The following is a 15587-nucleotide window of genomic DNA, read 5'->3' as shown; positions in this document are numbered from 1 at the left end:
AGTGCTGTTGCTTTCTATCCTTGTCTTAAGAAACCACTTGTGATCACACCCAGGAAAGATTGTTTTGTCTGATAATTGGAAACCTGATCCAGACTTGAGTTGTGAAGCTGTAGATGATTATGGGAACATGCTTGGGAAATCAGTAAAATTTGAAATTTGGTACCCTTTGGGGGGTTATGGTTAAATACAGGGAAATTCAAAATTAATAAGGTTTCTTGTTGCAGTTCACTTTAGTAAGATAAGTTCCCACTGTGAGAGGCACATAGTGAAGTGGCAGGTCTCAGTGTCAGAATGACCTGGGTTTAAGTTCTATCTCTGACTGATTGTGTGACTCTTGGGCAAGTTGCAAAATCTCTCTGTGCCCCAAGGCAGCACCCTAAAGCTAAAGTTATAGGGTAGGTACCCATCTGCATTGGTGCAGGGTCAGTAGACTGGTTAAGCCATAGACCCAGTCCAAAAAAAAAAACTCTTCCTGTATTTCTTTATTCTATTGAAGATAGAATATAATATAGACCTGTGTTTTTTTATTTGAAGTTTAGTTTTCTCTGTGATAAATCAGTGTATTTCCCTCTAGTTTTTTCCTTGGTTCCTGACCCCAGTGATCTCTCATGCATTGCTTTGCATTGATGCGTTTCATTTGCCTCAAAAAAAAAAAAAAAAGCCAGGTTTCTCTCTCCTTCCTCTCCCTACAACCTAATCTCACTCTTCACTTCCTTTCCTCTTCCTTCCCTGCCTCAGGCTTTTTCTCTCTTTGTTCTCTGAGGCTTATTCTCATTAACCTGCTGGCTACAATTTTGTGATCCCGGAAGAAAAAAAGAAATGTATCTCTTCTACTTCTCTGGAAATTTCAGAATGACTGGGTGTATTTATTGTTCCTACCTCTCTGGCTCCAGATAGTATCTACCCAGCTCTTCAGATTAATCGGACACTTTCAAGCTACTCTGTATGAGATCTTTTACCTATCAGAAAGTTTCTTGGAACTCTGGGTAGTTTTTCCTTTAAGTACTTAACTAAAGAATGAAACATGTTTCACCTTTATCAGTAAAGTATGCAAGGAATTCCTCTTCATCTTGATAGATTTGTAAGCATTTGCTGTGGTTAAACTTTTAGCTTGCTTTCTAACTTTTTTCCTTTCGTTTCAACGAATGTTAATGTTCCCTGGTTTGACCCCAGATCATTTCAGTATTAATGAAACTTGGACTCAGTATATCTCATCAGAGAATTATGGGTAAAAATTCAGACTCTTCCAATCTAGTTCAAAATCTGACCTGTGAAAGAAAATCACTTACTATGAGTTAAGTATCCATGCACAATTCTTGGGCCCTTAGTTTTTTAAAAGTGCTATAAAATTAAAAGCAAGTTACTGGCCAAGTTTTATAGTATGGGTACCCTACAACTCCTAATCTGGGTTCTGACATCAGATTTCTGTGTTTGTATTGGATATATACTGTGACAAAGCAGCCCAAAATTCTTTTTTAAAAATCTCCAAATTTTCAACAAAAGCCGCTGAGTCACTTTTTTCAAACTTTATGGTCTCTGGCCCTATTTTCATGACAAAAAAACAGGATGAAAGTTATCCTGTCTCTGTATGTGTTATTCCACACACCCACTCTGCCCTCCACAACCCACCATTTAATTACTCCTTACCGCAGGAATGTCTGTAGATGAATGAGAAACTAACCATCCTTGCCCTCTCTGTCAACCTGAAGAGAGTTAGAACTTGGCTTTGATCCATCACCGTCCTAACTGGGTTTTGTTACATCTTTAGTGTATACATTCTTTGCAGAGTGTCCTTCACGTGATGTAATATGACCATTGTTCACAGGCACAGTTAGGAGTTTAGTGCCCCAAGTGGGCAAGTATAAACAAGGATTGATAAATTGTCTTTGGTGGTTTTCTGTTCCCAGGTTCCTCAGACCAACTGGAAATATACCATATGAGGTTCATTATGGCTCCTGATACACAGTGGTACTTAGTGGAGGTCTGACCCACAGTGTGCACTCTGAAGACACTTATCTAATGATGTAGTTCTGTGCAAAATGTTCTTTATTAAAATAAGAAACATTTGCCAGATAACTTTTTCTATCACATTGTAAAATGAAATCTGTAGTTAAGCCTTCACCAAATTTAGGATTTCTTTGTACTTATTAGTGTAAAACATTTCCATACTTGTTGCTGGGAGAGCTAGTTTGAAAGTACGAGCCAGGATAATAAATAATAAAGCTAGCAATTATTAAGCACTTACTGCATCTCATTTGATGCTCACAACAACCCTGGGAAGTAGATGCTTTTATTATCCCCATTTTACAGATGATTCTCTAGAAAGAAACTTTTTTTTTTTTAAGAAACTACTTTCAACTTAAATCAACAAGAATTTTTTAAGCACTACTATGTCCCAGGCATTATGGTAAACACAGAAAGGCAAAAGATGGTCTCTGCTCCCAAGGAACTCCCTGTCTCCTTGAGACTGTAAGGGAGACAACAGACAAACAAAATATATTCAAGTATAAACAGTCACAAAGGGAAAAGTGATGGTGTGAAGGAGGACAGCTATAGAAGGTGGTGATTTTTAGGAGGTGGGGCTGAGGAAGGAGAGAATTCCAGACATTGGAAGGGAATACAGTCAGCAAACAGAGTGGCCTGGGTGAGGAAGAGCGAAGGGACTGGTATCACTGGAGGTGTCTCTTCTCTAGGACACCATGGAGAAAGTTTAAAAAAATGCATTTTAATAAAACTAAAGTTGAGTGCCAGCAGAAATACAAGACAGTTTTACCAATGAGAAAGGCTTTGAATATGAGCTTGGCATTGGACTGTATATCTGTCATCAGAGAAACAGCTTAGCTTAGCTTGGAAAGGCCCTTTATTAAGACATTTGAGGGTTATATGTGAAGTTGGAAGGGATCTTAGCAGTCATCCAATCCAATCCCCTGCCCTCTTTTACAGATGGGAAAATAGAAAACCTAGAAAGATGAAGTCAAAAATCATTTAGTGTCACAAGTGGGATTTGAACCCAGGGCCTCTGACTTCAGAGCCAGTGATCTGACCATCATATCATACTGCTTCCATTTGGCCACAAACTGAAGGATTATTTTGACCACAGCAACTCATTAAACTAAGTAAGCCATGGAGAGATTGTGATCTGCATCTCTGAAAAAAGTACACATACCAGTGAAACCATAGATCCCTGAGGTTTTGAAGAAAGTATAAAGACATCTCATACCACAACCTAACCTCAGACCATTTAGGGCAAGCCTGCTTTCAATGTTAGGAACCATAAAATTGTACTGTGATTTGCTATATTCTAGATTTCAGAATTGATTCAAAACTAGAGGACGGACTAGTCTTAAGTAGTAAATTCTGACCTCCTTGCTACTGAATGGCCTGGGATGAGTAAATGACTTGCCCAGGGTCATGTGTGGCAGAGAATTCAAGTCCTTGCACTAAATCTACTCCTCTTTCCAAATCACAGCTTACCTGTGCTTTTCTAATCCAATAGAACTCTTGCCCTTGTCCTCCTAATAAAGCCTCTGAGAGAGTTCATCCAACACTAGGGATCTTCCTCCAGACCACCCAGCATTACCTGGGTAACACATAGATTGCCCACCAGTTATCCTGCCATCTTGGTATATGACTGGACCACCTCCCTTTACTTTTTTCAGAGATGCATCATCTCTTTTTGTACAATTAGTGAAGTGTTTTTGTTTTTGTTTTTGCTGAAAATGTGTTGTAACTTCCCACGTCTCTCTTCCCTGGCCTCTGGGTAATTCACATCTTTAGTTCGTCAGAGACTGGTGGTTAATGATTCACAGCCATATGGCACTCATCTAGACAAGAGGTGATGAGGGTCTAAACTAAGGTTGCGGTTTGTGAGTAAAGAGAACGTGTCTAGTATGAACGATTTCATGAGGATAGAAATACCAAGATTTCCTAATTGGATACATAATGTGAGGGAGATAGAGATAGCTGGAGACTTAGTAGGTAAAGTCTTTGGTTGGGAAGACCTGAGTTCAAATACAGCCTCAGAGACTTACTAGCTGTGTGATCTTGGGTAAGTCCCAGAGTTCAGATTCGACCTCAGACACTTACTAACTGTGTGAGCCTGTGCAAGTCATTTAAGCTACTGTAGCCTTAATCCCCCTGGAGAAGGAGATGGCAAACCACTGCAGTGTCTTTGCCAAGAACCCCTCATGGACAGTATGGTCCACAAGATCAGGGTCAGACATGACTGAAAAACAAGTGAGGGGGATTGGGGAGTTGAATATTGTGCTACGGTTATAAACTCAGGACAGTGGAAGATTGATGATAGAAATAGGGGCATTGAAAAGGAGAGTTGGGGAAAAAGAAAGATCAGGAGACCTCTTGAATTTGAGATGTTTCTAGTTCATTCAATATGAAATGTCCACTAGACTAGTTCTCAAAGGAGAAACTCATTAGCGAGTGAGCTCCCCAGGGGCTGGGACTTCTTTTGGCCTTCTTTGTACCCCCAGTGTTTGGCACGGTGACTGGCATGGGGTAGTTGCTTAATAAATGCTTTTTGACTCAGTGACTGACTGAGGCTAGGGTTGGATATAGAAATCTGAGGGTCATCTGCATAGAGATAGTGATTAACCCCGTGAGAACTGACAAAGTGTCTGAGAATATATAGAAACAAAAGATGAGAGGATCCAGGACAAGACCCTTGGGAAATTCCCACACTTGGCATATAGATGTGGATAATGAACCAGAAAGGGAAAGTGAGGAACAGACAAAGCAGGAGAGCCAGGAGAGTCATGCAATCCCATAGAGGAGAGAGCATCCAAGAATGGAGAGTGGTCAGTGGTGCCAGATGAAGAAAGAGGAGACTCAGCAGGCGTGAGCCTGAGATCCCACAATGAGGACGATGATTGGAGACTTTGGAGAGTGCAGCTACCATTGAGTGATGACATCAGAGGCCACATTACAGAGAGCGGAGGAGGGAGTTAAGAGGAAGCTTCAGTGCAGATAACTTTTCCTAAGAGTTTGGCTAAAAAAGAGTAGAGCTATGGGACAGTAGTTTGAGGGGATGTTAAGGCCTAATGAAGGGTTTTTAAGGATGGACAAGTCTGGAGAGAAAGAACTAATAGGGAAAGGTTGGAAATGGGGTGGAGGGAGACAGTGCAGGATGATTTGAGTTCACAGTATGGAGACTGGAAGGAATGGGCTCATGGGCAAGTGTGGGGAGGTTAGCCTTGGTGAGGACAAAGGGCAACTCCATGTCAGACTCTGGGGTGAAGGAGGAAAAAATAGAGGAGGATGCCTGGGGTTTTTAAGATGAAGAGAATGGGAAAAAAAAGAGGGCTCACATTGGATGTCCTCAGTTTTCTCAGTAAAGTAAGAAGCTAGGTCCTTAGCTGAGAGAGGTGAAGGGGAGGTGTGGTGAGCTTGAGGAGGGAAGATTGCTTCTATCTACAGGGAACCACCCTTCATTTCAGCTCTGTATTGTGCATCCCCTCCCCTGGCAGACAATCAAGGCTGTTCAGGAACCTGACTCCCAGGCTCACACAATCAGTTGTTAAATATTCACTGTGAGCTGAATTTAAACCTCCAGAGTTGTCAGTGCAACAAATGTATTGTTTTGTTGATTGTCTAGACTTATGAAAATGTGAATTATGCTGATTAACCTTGAAGTGTGTGAACATGTTTTCCCCATAGCCCAGTTGTTAAACATTACTGTATACCCCTCTATTGCTCTGTAAATAATAATACTAGCTAAAATGTATATGGCCCCTACTATATGCCAGGCACTGTCCTAAAGCACTTTATAGTCATCTAATTTGGTCCTCACAACAGTCCTGGGAGATAGGTGCTAGGACTGCCTCCGTTTTACAGATGAGGAAACTGAGGCAAGTGGAGGTTAAGAAATTTGCCCAGGCAATGCAGTATAGAAATCCATCTTGCCCTACAAGAAAGTAAGGGGGAAGGGTAGGGATGGAGTGGGGACATGTGAGAGGGCAGACTGGGGGAAGGAGTCATCAGTATGCCTGCCATCCTGGGGTGGAGAGAGATGGGGAGAAAATTTGAAACTCAAAATCTTGTGGAAATGAATGTTGAAATCTAAAAATAAATAAATTCTGAAAAAAAAAATTTTAAGTAAGGAAATTTTCCCAGGGTTACACACCTAGTAAGTATCTGAGGCCAGATTTGAACTCAGGGAGATGAGTCTTCCTGACTCCAGGCCCAGCATTCTATCCACTATACCACCTACCTGTCCCTACAAGCCTTTAGTCCCTCATATTTCTTACTCTTAGTCATATTTTCTACATATTTTTCACCATCCTTCCTTTAACCCAATTCCACATGAGTCAACAAGTATTAAAGTATATGTTGACTTAATTTGGAAAGTCTCATTAAGTTATTCATAGCATTTCTCTATTCTTTCATCCTCTGCAAGAGATATTAGTGTGTGAGCTGCAAATTCATTCATGGTGGGATTTTTTATTTCAGTCTCAGTGCAGGAGTTCAAAAAACCTCTGATCTTTTTTGGATATAGCATTTCTTGCAAAAGGGTACCCATATTCTGTGCATGACCCCTCACTTTGCCTGGCACACCAGCTTTCCTCTCTAATTACTCCAATGTAGAATCTTCTTTGATGGAAACTTCAGCCTTCCTAGATACTTGATACCTACCTGCCTATGACAACAAAGGAGGGAAACTAATCTGACATACCTGAGTGAGACCTTTCTCATCCCTTTAAAAAAAATAACTTGGTCTTCTTCAACACCCTAAGCAGCCTTGTTGTGTGTAAAAACCCAGGTATGCCTGTCCTGAACCAGGAGGAAGAATGAGTTGAGTCCAGGTGCCATCCCTTTCTTCCTCCCACCCTGGTCTCAAGATGATCTCACCCAAGGCCCAGACTCCCCCACTGGCTAAGTCTTATCTTGCCCTTCCAGTGATACAATTTTATCCTTGTCATCAGGAGGGCTGTTACTCTATAGATTTTTATTATCTGTCCCCACACCTAAAATGGTCCCCCTCTTCACCATGTCCTCCTGGCTTCCCTGAAGTTTGAAATCTCACTACAAAAAGCTTTCCGTCTCTCCCTCATTGTGATGCCTTCCCTCTGATATTCCTTCCCGTTTCTCCTCTATATACTTGTCTGTGTATGGTTTTTTGAGTGTTATCTCCCCCAGCAGGATGTGAACCCCTTGAGGTCACAAATGGTTTTCCCCTTTCTTTGTGTCCCTGTGCTGATAAACACCTACCAGGGTTTGTGTTTTGCTACTGCAGGCGACCCAGAGTCACCTACCTGCCTCCATGATAGAGGGAAACAGGTCTGTTGTGGAGAATCCTAGAATAAAGATGGATTAAATGATTCTTTTTAAAAACACCTGTGGTGCAGCTGGCATTTTTTTCCAAGAAACTTCATTTAAAATACATTACTTCAAACTATAGATTACATTTAGTTTGTAGCCAAAGGAAAAATTAGTCACAGTCCAATGATAAAACAGGAGATTATGTGAAGGGGTGATGTAGCTAGTGGGAGGGGGAGTCTGAAGTTTGGAAAGAAAGAAAGAAAAAGCAGAATGTTGAAATAAGCAAAATTAAAAAAAAAACTTGTCAGAAGGCATTTTGTGTGAGGCTGGAATATTAAATTATCTAGAAAAATATTTACTTTCTCCTCCTCCCTTGCTTTTCTTGTAAACTTTGACTTCCTTTCAAAATGCTTTAAATGCTCTTCTCTCTCTTACTTTAATACTGTTATTTAGACAGAATTACCCCTAATGGGGAGAGGTAAAGAGACAAGAAAGTGAATCCTTGAAATTTTCTTGAAGACTTTAAATTATCTCTTTTAAAAGTACACATACAGTTGAAATACCTTCTACCTTGGTGGATCACATTTGGGTAGTCCTTCTGTTGGGGAATGGTCATGGACCATAGAACTGGAACCTGGAGCACTCTGCAGCTTTTCCAAATCACTTTTGGTCCTTCATCTCTGATAGACTGGAGTCAGAGCCCCTACATTTTGCCCTTACAACCACGGATAACTCCTGATGTGTGAAATGATCATGTCAGCATGTTTCGCTTGTTAATAATAATGATAGCCAGCACCTATATAAGCTTGTTAAGGTTTCAAAGAACTTCTGAAATATTAGTTCATTTGATCCTCACTATAACCCTGTAAGGCAAGTTCTAGAATTATCCCCCTTTTACAGATGAGGAAAACAAGGCAGGCAGAGGTTGGTAAGTGCCTTGCCCAGAGTCATACAGATAGTGTCTAAGACAAGATTTAAACTCACATCTTTCTTACTCCAAAGCCACCCCTCTATCAGCTGACAGCCTAGCTCAGCTATTGATACCGTAATTCTTACCACTACCAATTTACAGGAGCCTTGAGCAAAAAGTATGTCCTCAAGAGGACTGAAGGAAGCCAAGCAAAACTGCCACCCAAGGCAATTAGGCATGTCCCTCACCCTTGACCCTGAAAGTACTTCTGTGGGAGTGATCCAGCACAGACAAACGATAAATTAAAACATGAAAACACATGCCCTGACAACATTAAACAACTGCAGTGTCATTCCTTTCATTTTCAACTCCCTATATTCACTTGCAAATACAAAAGAACTAATTTGAGACTCTGCCTTCAGGTTTGAGATGAGTGAGTTCCTATCTTAGAAATCAGTTCATTTATGACCCCACTTAAACTTGCACCAACCCCCTCTCCCTCTGCAGCCCAAACCACAGGAACCCTAAGCTATTGGTCACACTAGAAATTCTCCAAGATTTGTTCCAGATGCAGTAGAGCTAACAAGAGAATAGCTTGTCTCCCTCCTAGTGCGCAGGGTCCCATGTATACACATCAGACATAAAGATTAAGTGCCCTTAGTTGACTAGGTTAGATGCCACAGGAAGAAACACAAATCAGCCAACTTTTCCTCTATGACTAATTATTTCATCATGGTATGTCCAGAAGTAGCCATTCTTGAGGACTCTTTTCTCCCATTTCCCTCCCTTTATTTTTCCATTAGACAATTTTCAAAGTGTGATGAAATCAACTAAGCCATTGGATTCTTTCCTCTGCCTCTTACCCTTTACAAGTACTGGCAGTGAAAATTTAAGATCTTTGTTGTCTATTCTTTATTCTTCGTTGCCTTTTTCTTCTTGATGCTTATGAAGAGTTAAATTAAGAAATTTGCAAGGCTGTTCAAACAGGATTGAAGGTAATATGGAAATGGAATAATTTTGTCCCTGATTGGGAAGAGGCCAGATGCCTCTGCATCCCTTGCTGGAAGTCATACCTAATATTCCATTTCCTCCCTCGCCATCTAAATGCATATCAGATCTTCTTAATCAATTTAAATTTCTTTTCAAATTATGTAGATTAACATTCTCTCAGTGTTGCACAAACCCTGATGATCCTTCTAACCTATCTGGATAAACCCTTCTAATTTTCCTTTTCATTAGATTATGAACTCCTTGAAGGCAGGAACCTTTTTTTGTTGTTGTTGTTTTTTTACTTTCTCTGCATCTCCAGAGCTTGGCACAATGCCTGGTACAAAGCAGTTGCTTTATAAATGTTTGTTAACTTGATAATTAATAGCACACATTAAAGGAACGAGAATAGTCCACTAACCCCATAGGACAATATGTAGTTCATTCACCTAAGGTCATATAGTAGACCCCAAGATGAGAATATGCCCTCTTTCATTATAGGTTGGCACCTTTTTCTACAGCTTGTCTTAGAGAATTTCCTAAAGTACTTTAGAAATTCAGTGACTTGCCTAGGGTCACAAAGCCAGTGTGTATCAGCAGCAGGACTTCAGGGCTTCCTAGCTCCAAGGCCATCTCTCTATATCATGCCGTTTGGACAGGAAAACAGTGGATAAATGGCAGACCAGGCCAGTGCTTTCCCTCTTTTTAGGTCTTCCTATAGCCTTTTTTATATATATTCATTTGCAGTATTGTAATGGTCATCTGTGAAGGATTTAACTGTTGTTTAGATCAAGACAATGATCCAAGACATTGAATTCATGGTCCTGTGATGAAAATGTTACCCACCTCACAAGAGAGTACTGATGAAGTCTGAATGCTGATTGGTGCAGAATCTTGCCTTTTTTTTTTTTTTTGGTAATGCTTAATATGGAAATGTTTTACATGGTTTCACATGTATTATTGATATCATTTTGCTTGCCTTCTCCATAAGTGGGGGAGGAAGTACAGGGGGAGGGCGAGAATTTGGTACTCAAATATTTTTTAATGAATGACAATAAAAAATAAATTAAAAAAAAAGAAACAAAGGAACTATGGGAAAGTAGATAATAGAGCATCAGGGCTGGTTATAAGATCATAAATGTAAATTTGGAAGCGACATTCCAACTCTCAATGGAAGAGTCTGTCAAGTCCAACCTTCCCTCCCCACCCACATTTTTCAGATGGGAAAACTGAGGCACAGGAAAGTTGACTTGCCCAGGTCCACAGAACTAGTAATTCTGAGTGAAGATTTGAACCCAGGGCCTCCCTAAACCAAGCCCAGTGTCCTTTCAATAGTCCATACTGTTTCTCTTTTGTAAGTCCAAAAGAGAGATCTAGGTAAATAAGAACTCATTCCTGTCAACCCAGTTGACTGATACAGTGGGAAGAATTCAGGTTACTTTTCCTCCTTCCCATCCCACGAAAGAGAATGACAGTGCTGTTCTCTTGTAGACTCAAAGCAAGAGCAGGTTATGGAAGCTTAATATGGGGAGGAAAAAACATTTTTTTTTCTTTTTTTGCTGCCATTAGTGACTACCCTGGGATTTGTTTAACACTGTGGGTAGGAAAAGAAATCCTGGGATTTAATTAATGGTCTTCTCATCTCAACAAATTTCAGGAAACTAGGAATAACTGTTGGGTACAGTCATATTTACATTTGGTTCCCTGCCAGCAGGCAGCAAGAAATATATCAAGATGGTGGAAATGGAGAAGAGGCGTTGTCACAAAATCATTCCAAGGAGAGGAAAGCAGATAGGTAGTGAGGTTTGCCAGCTAATGGACAGAGCAATAGTCATATGGCCAGTTGGGCAAAGAGAGCAAGGACCAGTATGGGGACTGTGACCTCACTGGTTTGGGGAACTCCCTGGTGAGAAAACTCTCTCTTCCAATGCAGATTGGCACTTTTGTCTGCAACTTGTCATCTTAGTTCCCTGAAGTCCTTGAGAAGTTCCATGTCTGAGTTGACTTGAATTCAGGCCCTCTGACTCCAAGGTCACCTCTCTATACACTCAATCCTGCTGCTTGGACAGAAAGATAAAGGATAAATGGTCCCTTACGGAGTTAGACCAAGAGCCAACGATAGCCTTCTTCCTTTTCTGACTCAGTACCCCCCGCCCAGGTGTTTTAGATCTCCACTGTCTTCTCTGTCTTTTGACTCCTCAGTTAGCAGTGAACATTTTTGTGGAAAGGGCTCTCCCATTCCCGCTTAGGCGTTCCTTTCTGCCACCTCTTCATCCTGGTTATTGTGCCCCCCCCCCACCTTTGAACAGAACTACTCTAAAAAATCCCCCCCCCTCTCCTCAGCCAAGTTTAAAGGGAGATTAGTTAAATATGTGCTAAACTCCTTCCTTACTCATATTCTGACTTCTGAGGTATTAAAAAGCACTGAAAAAGCCAAGATTGATTATCCCCAAGTCTTATTTCAGGAATGTGGTGCTTATCTCCAAGTTCTGGCTTAAATAGTAATAATGTCATCATGTATAGAATATGCAGAAGCACGAAACACAGAGAGGGTGTGTGTGTGTGTGTGTGTGTGTGTGTGTGTGTGTGTGTGTGTTTGATATGCTCAGATGAGAGCAGAGCTGCATGTATAGACCTTGACCTGGATGAATACTGGTGCATTGGATATCCTAAGGACAGGAGTTGTCACAAAACCTGGGGAGAACAGTGATGCAGGCTGCCTGAACCTCATTCCTCTGGCTCACTCCATGTCCCCTGGTTTAAAATGCAGAGAGAGTGCCCCTCTTCTCACTGCTGTTAATCTAATAAACATAAAGGAGTACAATGTGAGCAACTATTTTACTCTCAAAGGAAAATACAGAAAAGTCAGACAGTATAATTTTAGACCCCCCCCCCCCCCAGGAGGTCCCAGTGCCAGGAAGACATATTTTTCCACTCTGTGTCTGAGATCCTCCCATTCAGGCTTCATCTCATCAACTTAAGATTTTGCTGTTTGCTAAAATGCAAAAATGATCTGGGGGAGAATAGCACTTTAAGCTTCTACTGTTCTGGAAGGAAAACTTTGAAATCAGAGATAATAATTAATAATAATAGTTGCCATTTACATAGCTCTTAGTATATGCTTTTTACAAATATTATCTTGTTTGATAATAATAATAGCTACCATTGATATAGGCACTATATGATAGGCTCTATTCTAAGTGCTTTTTACAAATACTATCTTGTTTGATAATAATAGTAGCTAACATTCACATAGCACTTAATACGCTAGGCACTACGCTAAGTGCTTTTTACAACTATTATCTTGTTTGATAATAATTATAGCCAACATTCATATAGCACTTATATGCTAGGCACTATGCTAAGTGCTTTCTACAAATACAGTCTCGTTTGGTAATAACAGCTAACATTTCTACAGTGCTCGCTGGGTGCCAGGACTGCCTTACGATTATTACCTCATTTGTGTGGTCCTCACGGTAATACTGCAATATGGTACCTTTTGATATTATCCTACAAATACAGAAATACAGATCAGGTCTTGATTTCTTGTTTTGTAGATTATTTAAACTTAAGAAAGTGGTGGAGTAAAAGTCATTGCAGATTAAACTTAAAAGTGTGTGTCTTGTGTATTTTTGGAGAGCCAGTTGTTACACACCAGCACACCTTTGCCTTTATTTTACAAATAAGTACATTGAGGTTGAGGAAGTTTAAGCTACGTGCCCACAGTCATAGTTAAAGAGGCTGAGGACCCAAAGATAAACTCTTCCTTTATAAATTGGCCTGTAGGGGCGGCCAGGTGGCTCAGCAAGTAAGAGTACCGACCCCAGCGTTGGGATGACATGGGGATCAAATCCGGGCTCAGTACTTAGCACCACACCCAGAAATAACTGGCCGTGTAACCTTGAGCAAGTTACTTAACCCCAATTGCTTTAAGAAAAAAAAAATTAAAAAAAAATAAATTGGCCTGTGACTAACCCTGAAGATCAACATTTCTCTGCTAGAGACCCAGAAGAATAATTGTCAAAAGCTCTGGAGTGTCTAGCTCACATGTAAGTGTCCAGGAGAGTTTTTAGAATCAGTCTTTCAAATTCAGTTCAGGTCAGTGATGAAAGAGCTGATATGTCTTCACGGGGACTTGTGTGAAGAAAGTTTATGGCCATAGCCCAGTTTCTTGGAAATAACATTGTACTATACTGCTACTGCTAACTATCATAATATTAGTAACCATAATAATAGTAACAACAACAATAATGCCTTAAGCTTATGACACATTTCTGCATACATTACCACCGCGGTAAGCTGTTAAATGTGTAACAGCCTGCTCTCCAGAAATACACAGGAAATACTTTTGAATTTAATACGTGACTAACATTTTCTACATCACCTTGTTAAGGTCCAGATAACCAACAAAACAGTAAATCAAGCTGTGATTTGTAACATTTGCTGATTTCCAGTGTGTTCACACTTAAATTTTAACTATCAGCTCTCTCAAGCCAATTAATTGGAGCTGGCTCTAGCTCTCCCTCAATGTCACTTAGTGCTTAAAACAGCCCTTGAGGTAGGTATTTTTATCCCTGTTTACAGATGAGGAAACTGAGGAACTGTACTGATTATGGAATACATCAAAGCTCTTATCCTTCCTTGCAGTTTCATTAGTAAGACTGAATATTATTCAAAATAATATAAAATAATAATAATTATATAATAGTATATATTATTGTATAATAATATAATAATTATTATATAATAATAATTCAAAATAATATAAAATAAACTTATAGTTTGGTTTTTTTTACACAGAAAAGTATATTTTGCCACACTGTGAGAGAAGAAGATTCTACATTGGAAACCAAACTTTGTCTTAATACTTCATTGTACAGTGATGTTGGTCCTAGAGTATTTTTGTCTTTCTAACAAACTCTGTCTAAGAAGTAAAGAGTTACTACCATGGGTTGGTTGTACTTGCTGCTAAATATGGTTCTTCTCTCTAGTTTGCAGCTCATCTTGTGAAGATCAGATATCCAAGGGTCTGTATCCTAGATGGAGGCATTAATAAGATTAAGCCAACGGGCCTGCTCACTGTGCCATCGCCACAGATATGAAGAATTACAGATGTCAAGAGAGTCTCCATGTCAAGGACTAAAATAATTCCAGCAGCGTGTGTGTATATGCCATGACAGAACTCTGAAATTCAGTTATCACTCAGAAACTATGCCAGTGATCCAAATGGTATTCTGTCAGGCAGAACTTTTTTTTTTTAATTGCATTATCCAAATGTTCATCTGTCAACAGACTTGTCTGTACAGGTATCTCAGAAGGAGTTTTATTAGCAGTGAAATCTGATCATGGATTTTTACAGTGTTACTGCAAAATGCTAGAGGAATTCAGCTGATAACAGCTAAAATCAGCACTGTCAAGGAAATCTAGCTTGACACTGATCTCACCTCTCCTTGACAAATTATCTTAAAGGCATTATTTTGTAAATACAAGTGTTAAGTGACAGGCTGACAACATACTGTCCCTGTGTTGATGATAATTTAGAAACTGTTCTCAGTTCATTCTTTGTAAATAAAATCTGCATTTCTTGATCAAAAAATTAAGTGATTTTTATGATGTTTTTTCCTCAGCTAATACATTTTGAGCTACTGCAGAAAGCTGGTAAGCTTTGGTCCCCAGTGCCAGCCAATAAATCAATCTATAAGTATCCACCAATACCAGTCACTATAATTGCAGAGGAGGCTAAGTGACTTGCCCAGGGTCACACAGCTAGTAAGTGCCTGAGGCCAGATTTGAACTCAGGAAGATAAGTCTTCCTGACTCCAGGTCCAGCACTCTATCTTTTGGGCCACCTAGCTGTCATCACATTCAAAGTAAATACAAGGAAATTTGGAGTAGAGAGGCAATATGACAGCACTATCCCGCCCCTTGAAAATTGGTACTTGGTAACAGTTCTAAAACTTAAATAGAGCTTTTGGCCATTCATTTATCTACTTTATAACTGAAGAAATTTCATTCGCCATTGTCTTTAATGTCTGACTGTCCTTTGCAGAGCATTTTAATGGGGTATTCAGTTTTTGTACTTTTCAAACCAAGAATTCTTTTCAAAATTAAATGACGAAGGGAAAAATCATACAGTGACACCCCCCACCCCCATACCCCTGACACACAGAGCAACGAATTCAGTTGCTGCCCAATGAAAAACATCTCAAGAGCTTATTAGAATTAAAAAAAATAATAATTCACCATGCTTTCTTTGCTCTTTCCAGGGCATCCTCCAAACTAATTAAAGACAGGCCATTAGGTCATCCTGCCCCTTGGCAGTTAGAGTTCACTACCCCACCTGTAATCCAGAATGTGAGCATTGATAGGCAAGCTGGGATGGTGGTTGTCTCTGTCTGAAATAGATGTCTCTAGAGGA

The 15587-nt window shown here is 40.0% G+C and overlaps 1 protein-coding gene across 3 annotated transcripts in view; it reads left to right on the top strand.

Annotated features, from left to right (window-relative positions):
- TBCK (TBC1 domain containing kinase) overlaps window positions 1-14769 on the top strand; it is a 268364-nt gene extending 253595 nt beyond the window's left edge. For all 3 annotated transcript variants that reach the window (XM_069094776.1, XM_069094778.1, XM_069094780.1), the window contains exon 26: window positions 14161-14769. In XM_069094776.1, coding sequence (XP_068950877.1) covers window positions 14161-14271 — 111 coding nt within the window. In that variant the 3' untranslated portion in view covers window positions 14272-14769. The remainder of the gene's footprint in view (window positions 1-14160) is intronic.
- The last annotated feature ends 818 nt before the right edge of the window (window positions 14770-15587 follow it).

The sequence above is a fragment of the Petaurus breviceps genome, unplaced genomic scaffold (genome assembly GCF_028583685.1).
Source record: "Petaurus breviceps papuanus isolate PSGF00001 unplaced genomic scaffold, PetGlider_PUasm1.0 126, whole genome shotgun sequence".
NCBI lineage: Eukaryota > Metazoa > Chordata > Mammalia > Diprotodontia > Petauridae > Petaurus > Petaurus breviceps.
Note: the sequence above shows the minus strand (reverse complement) of the source record. Positions and strands in the feature narration are given on the sequence as shown.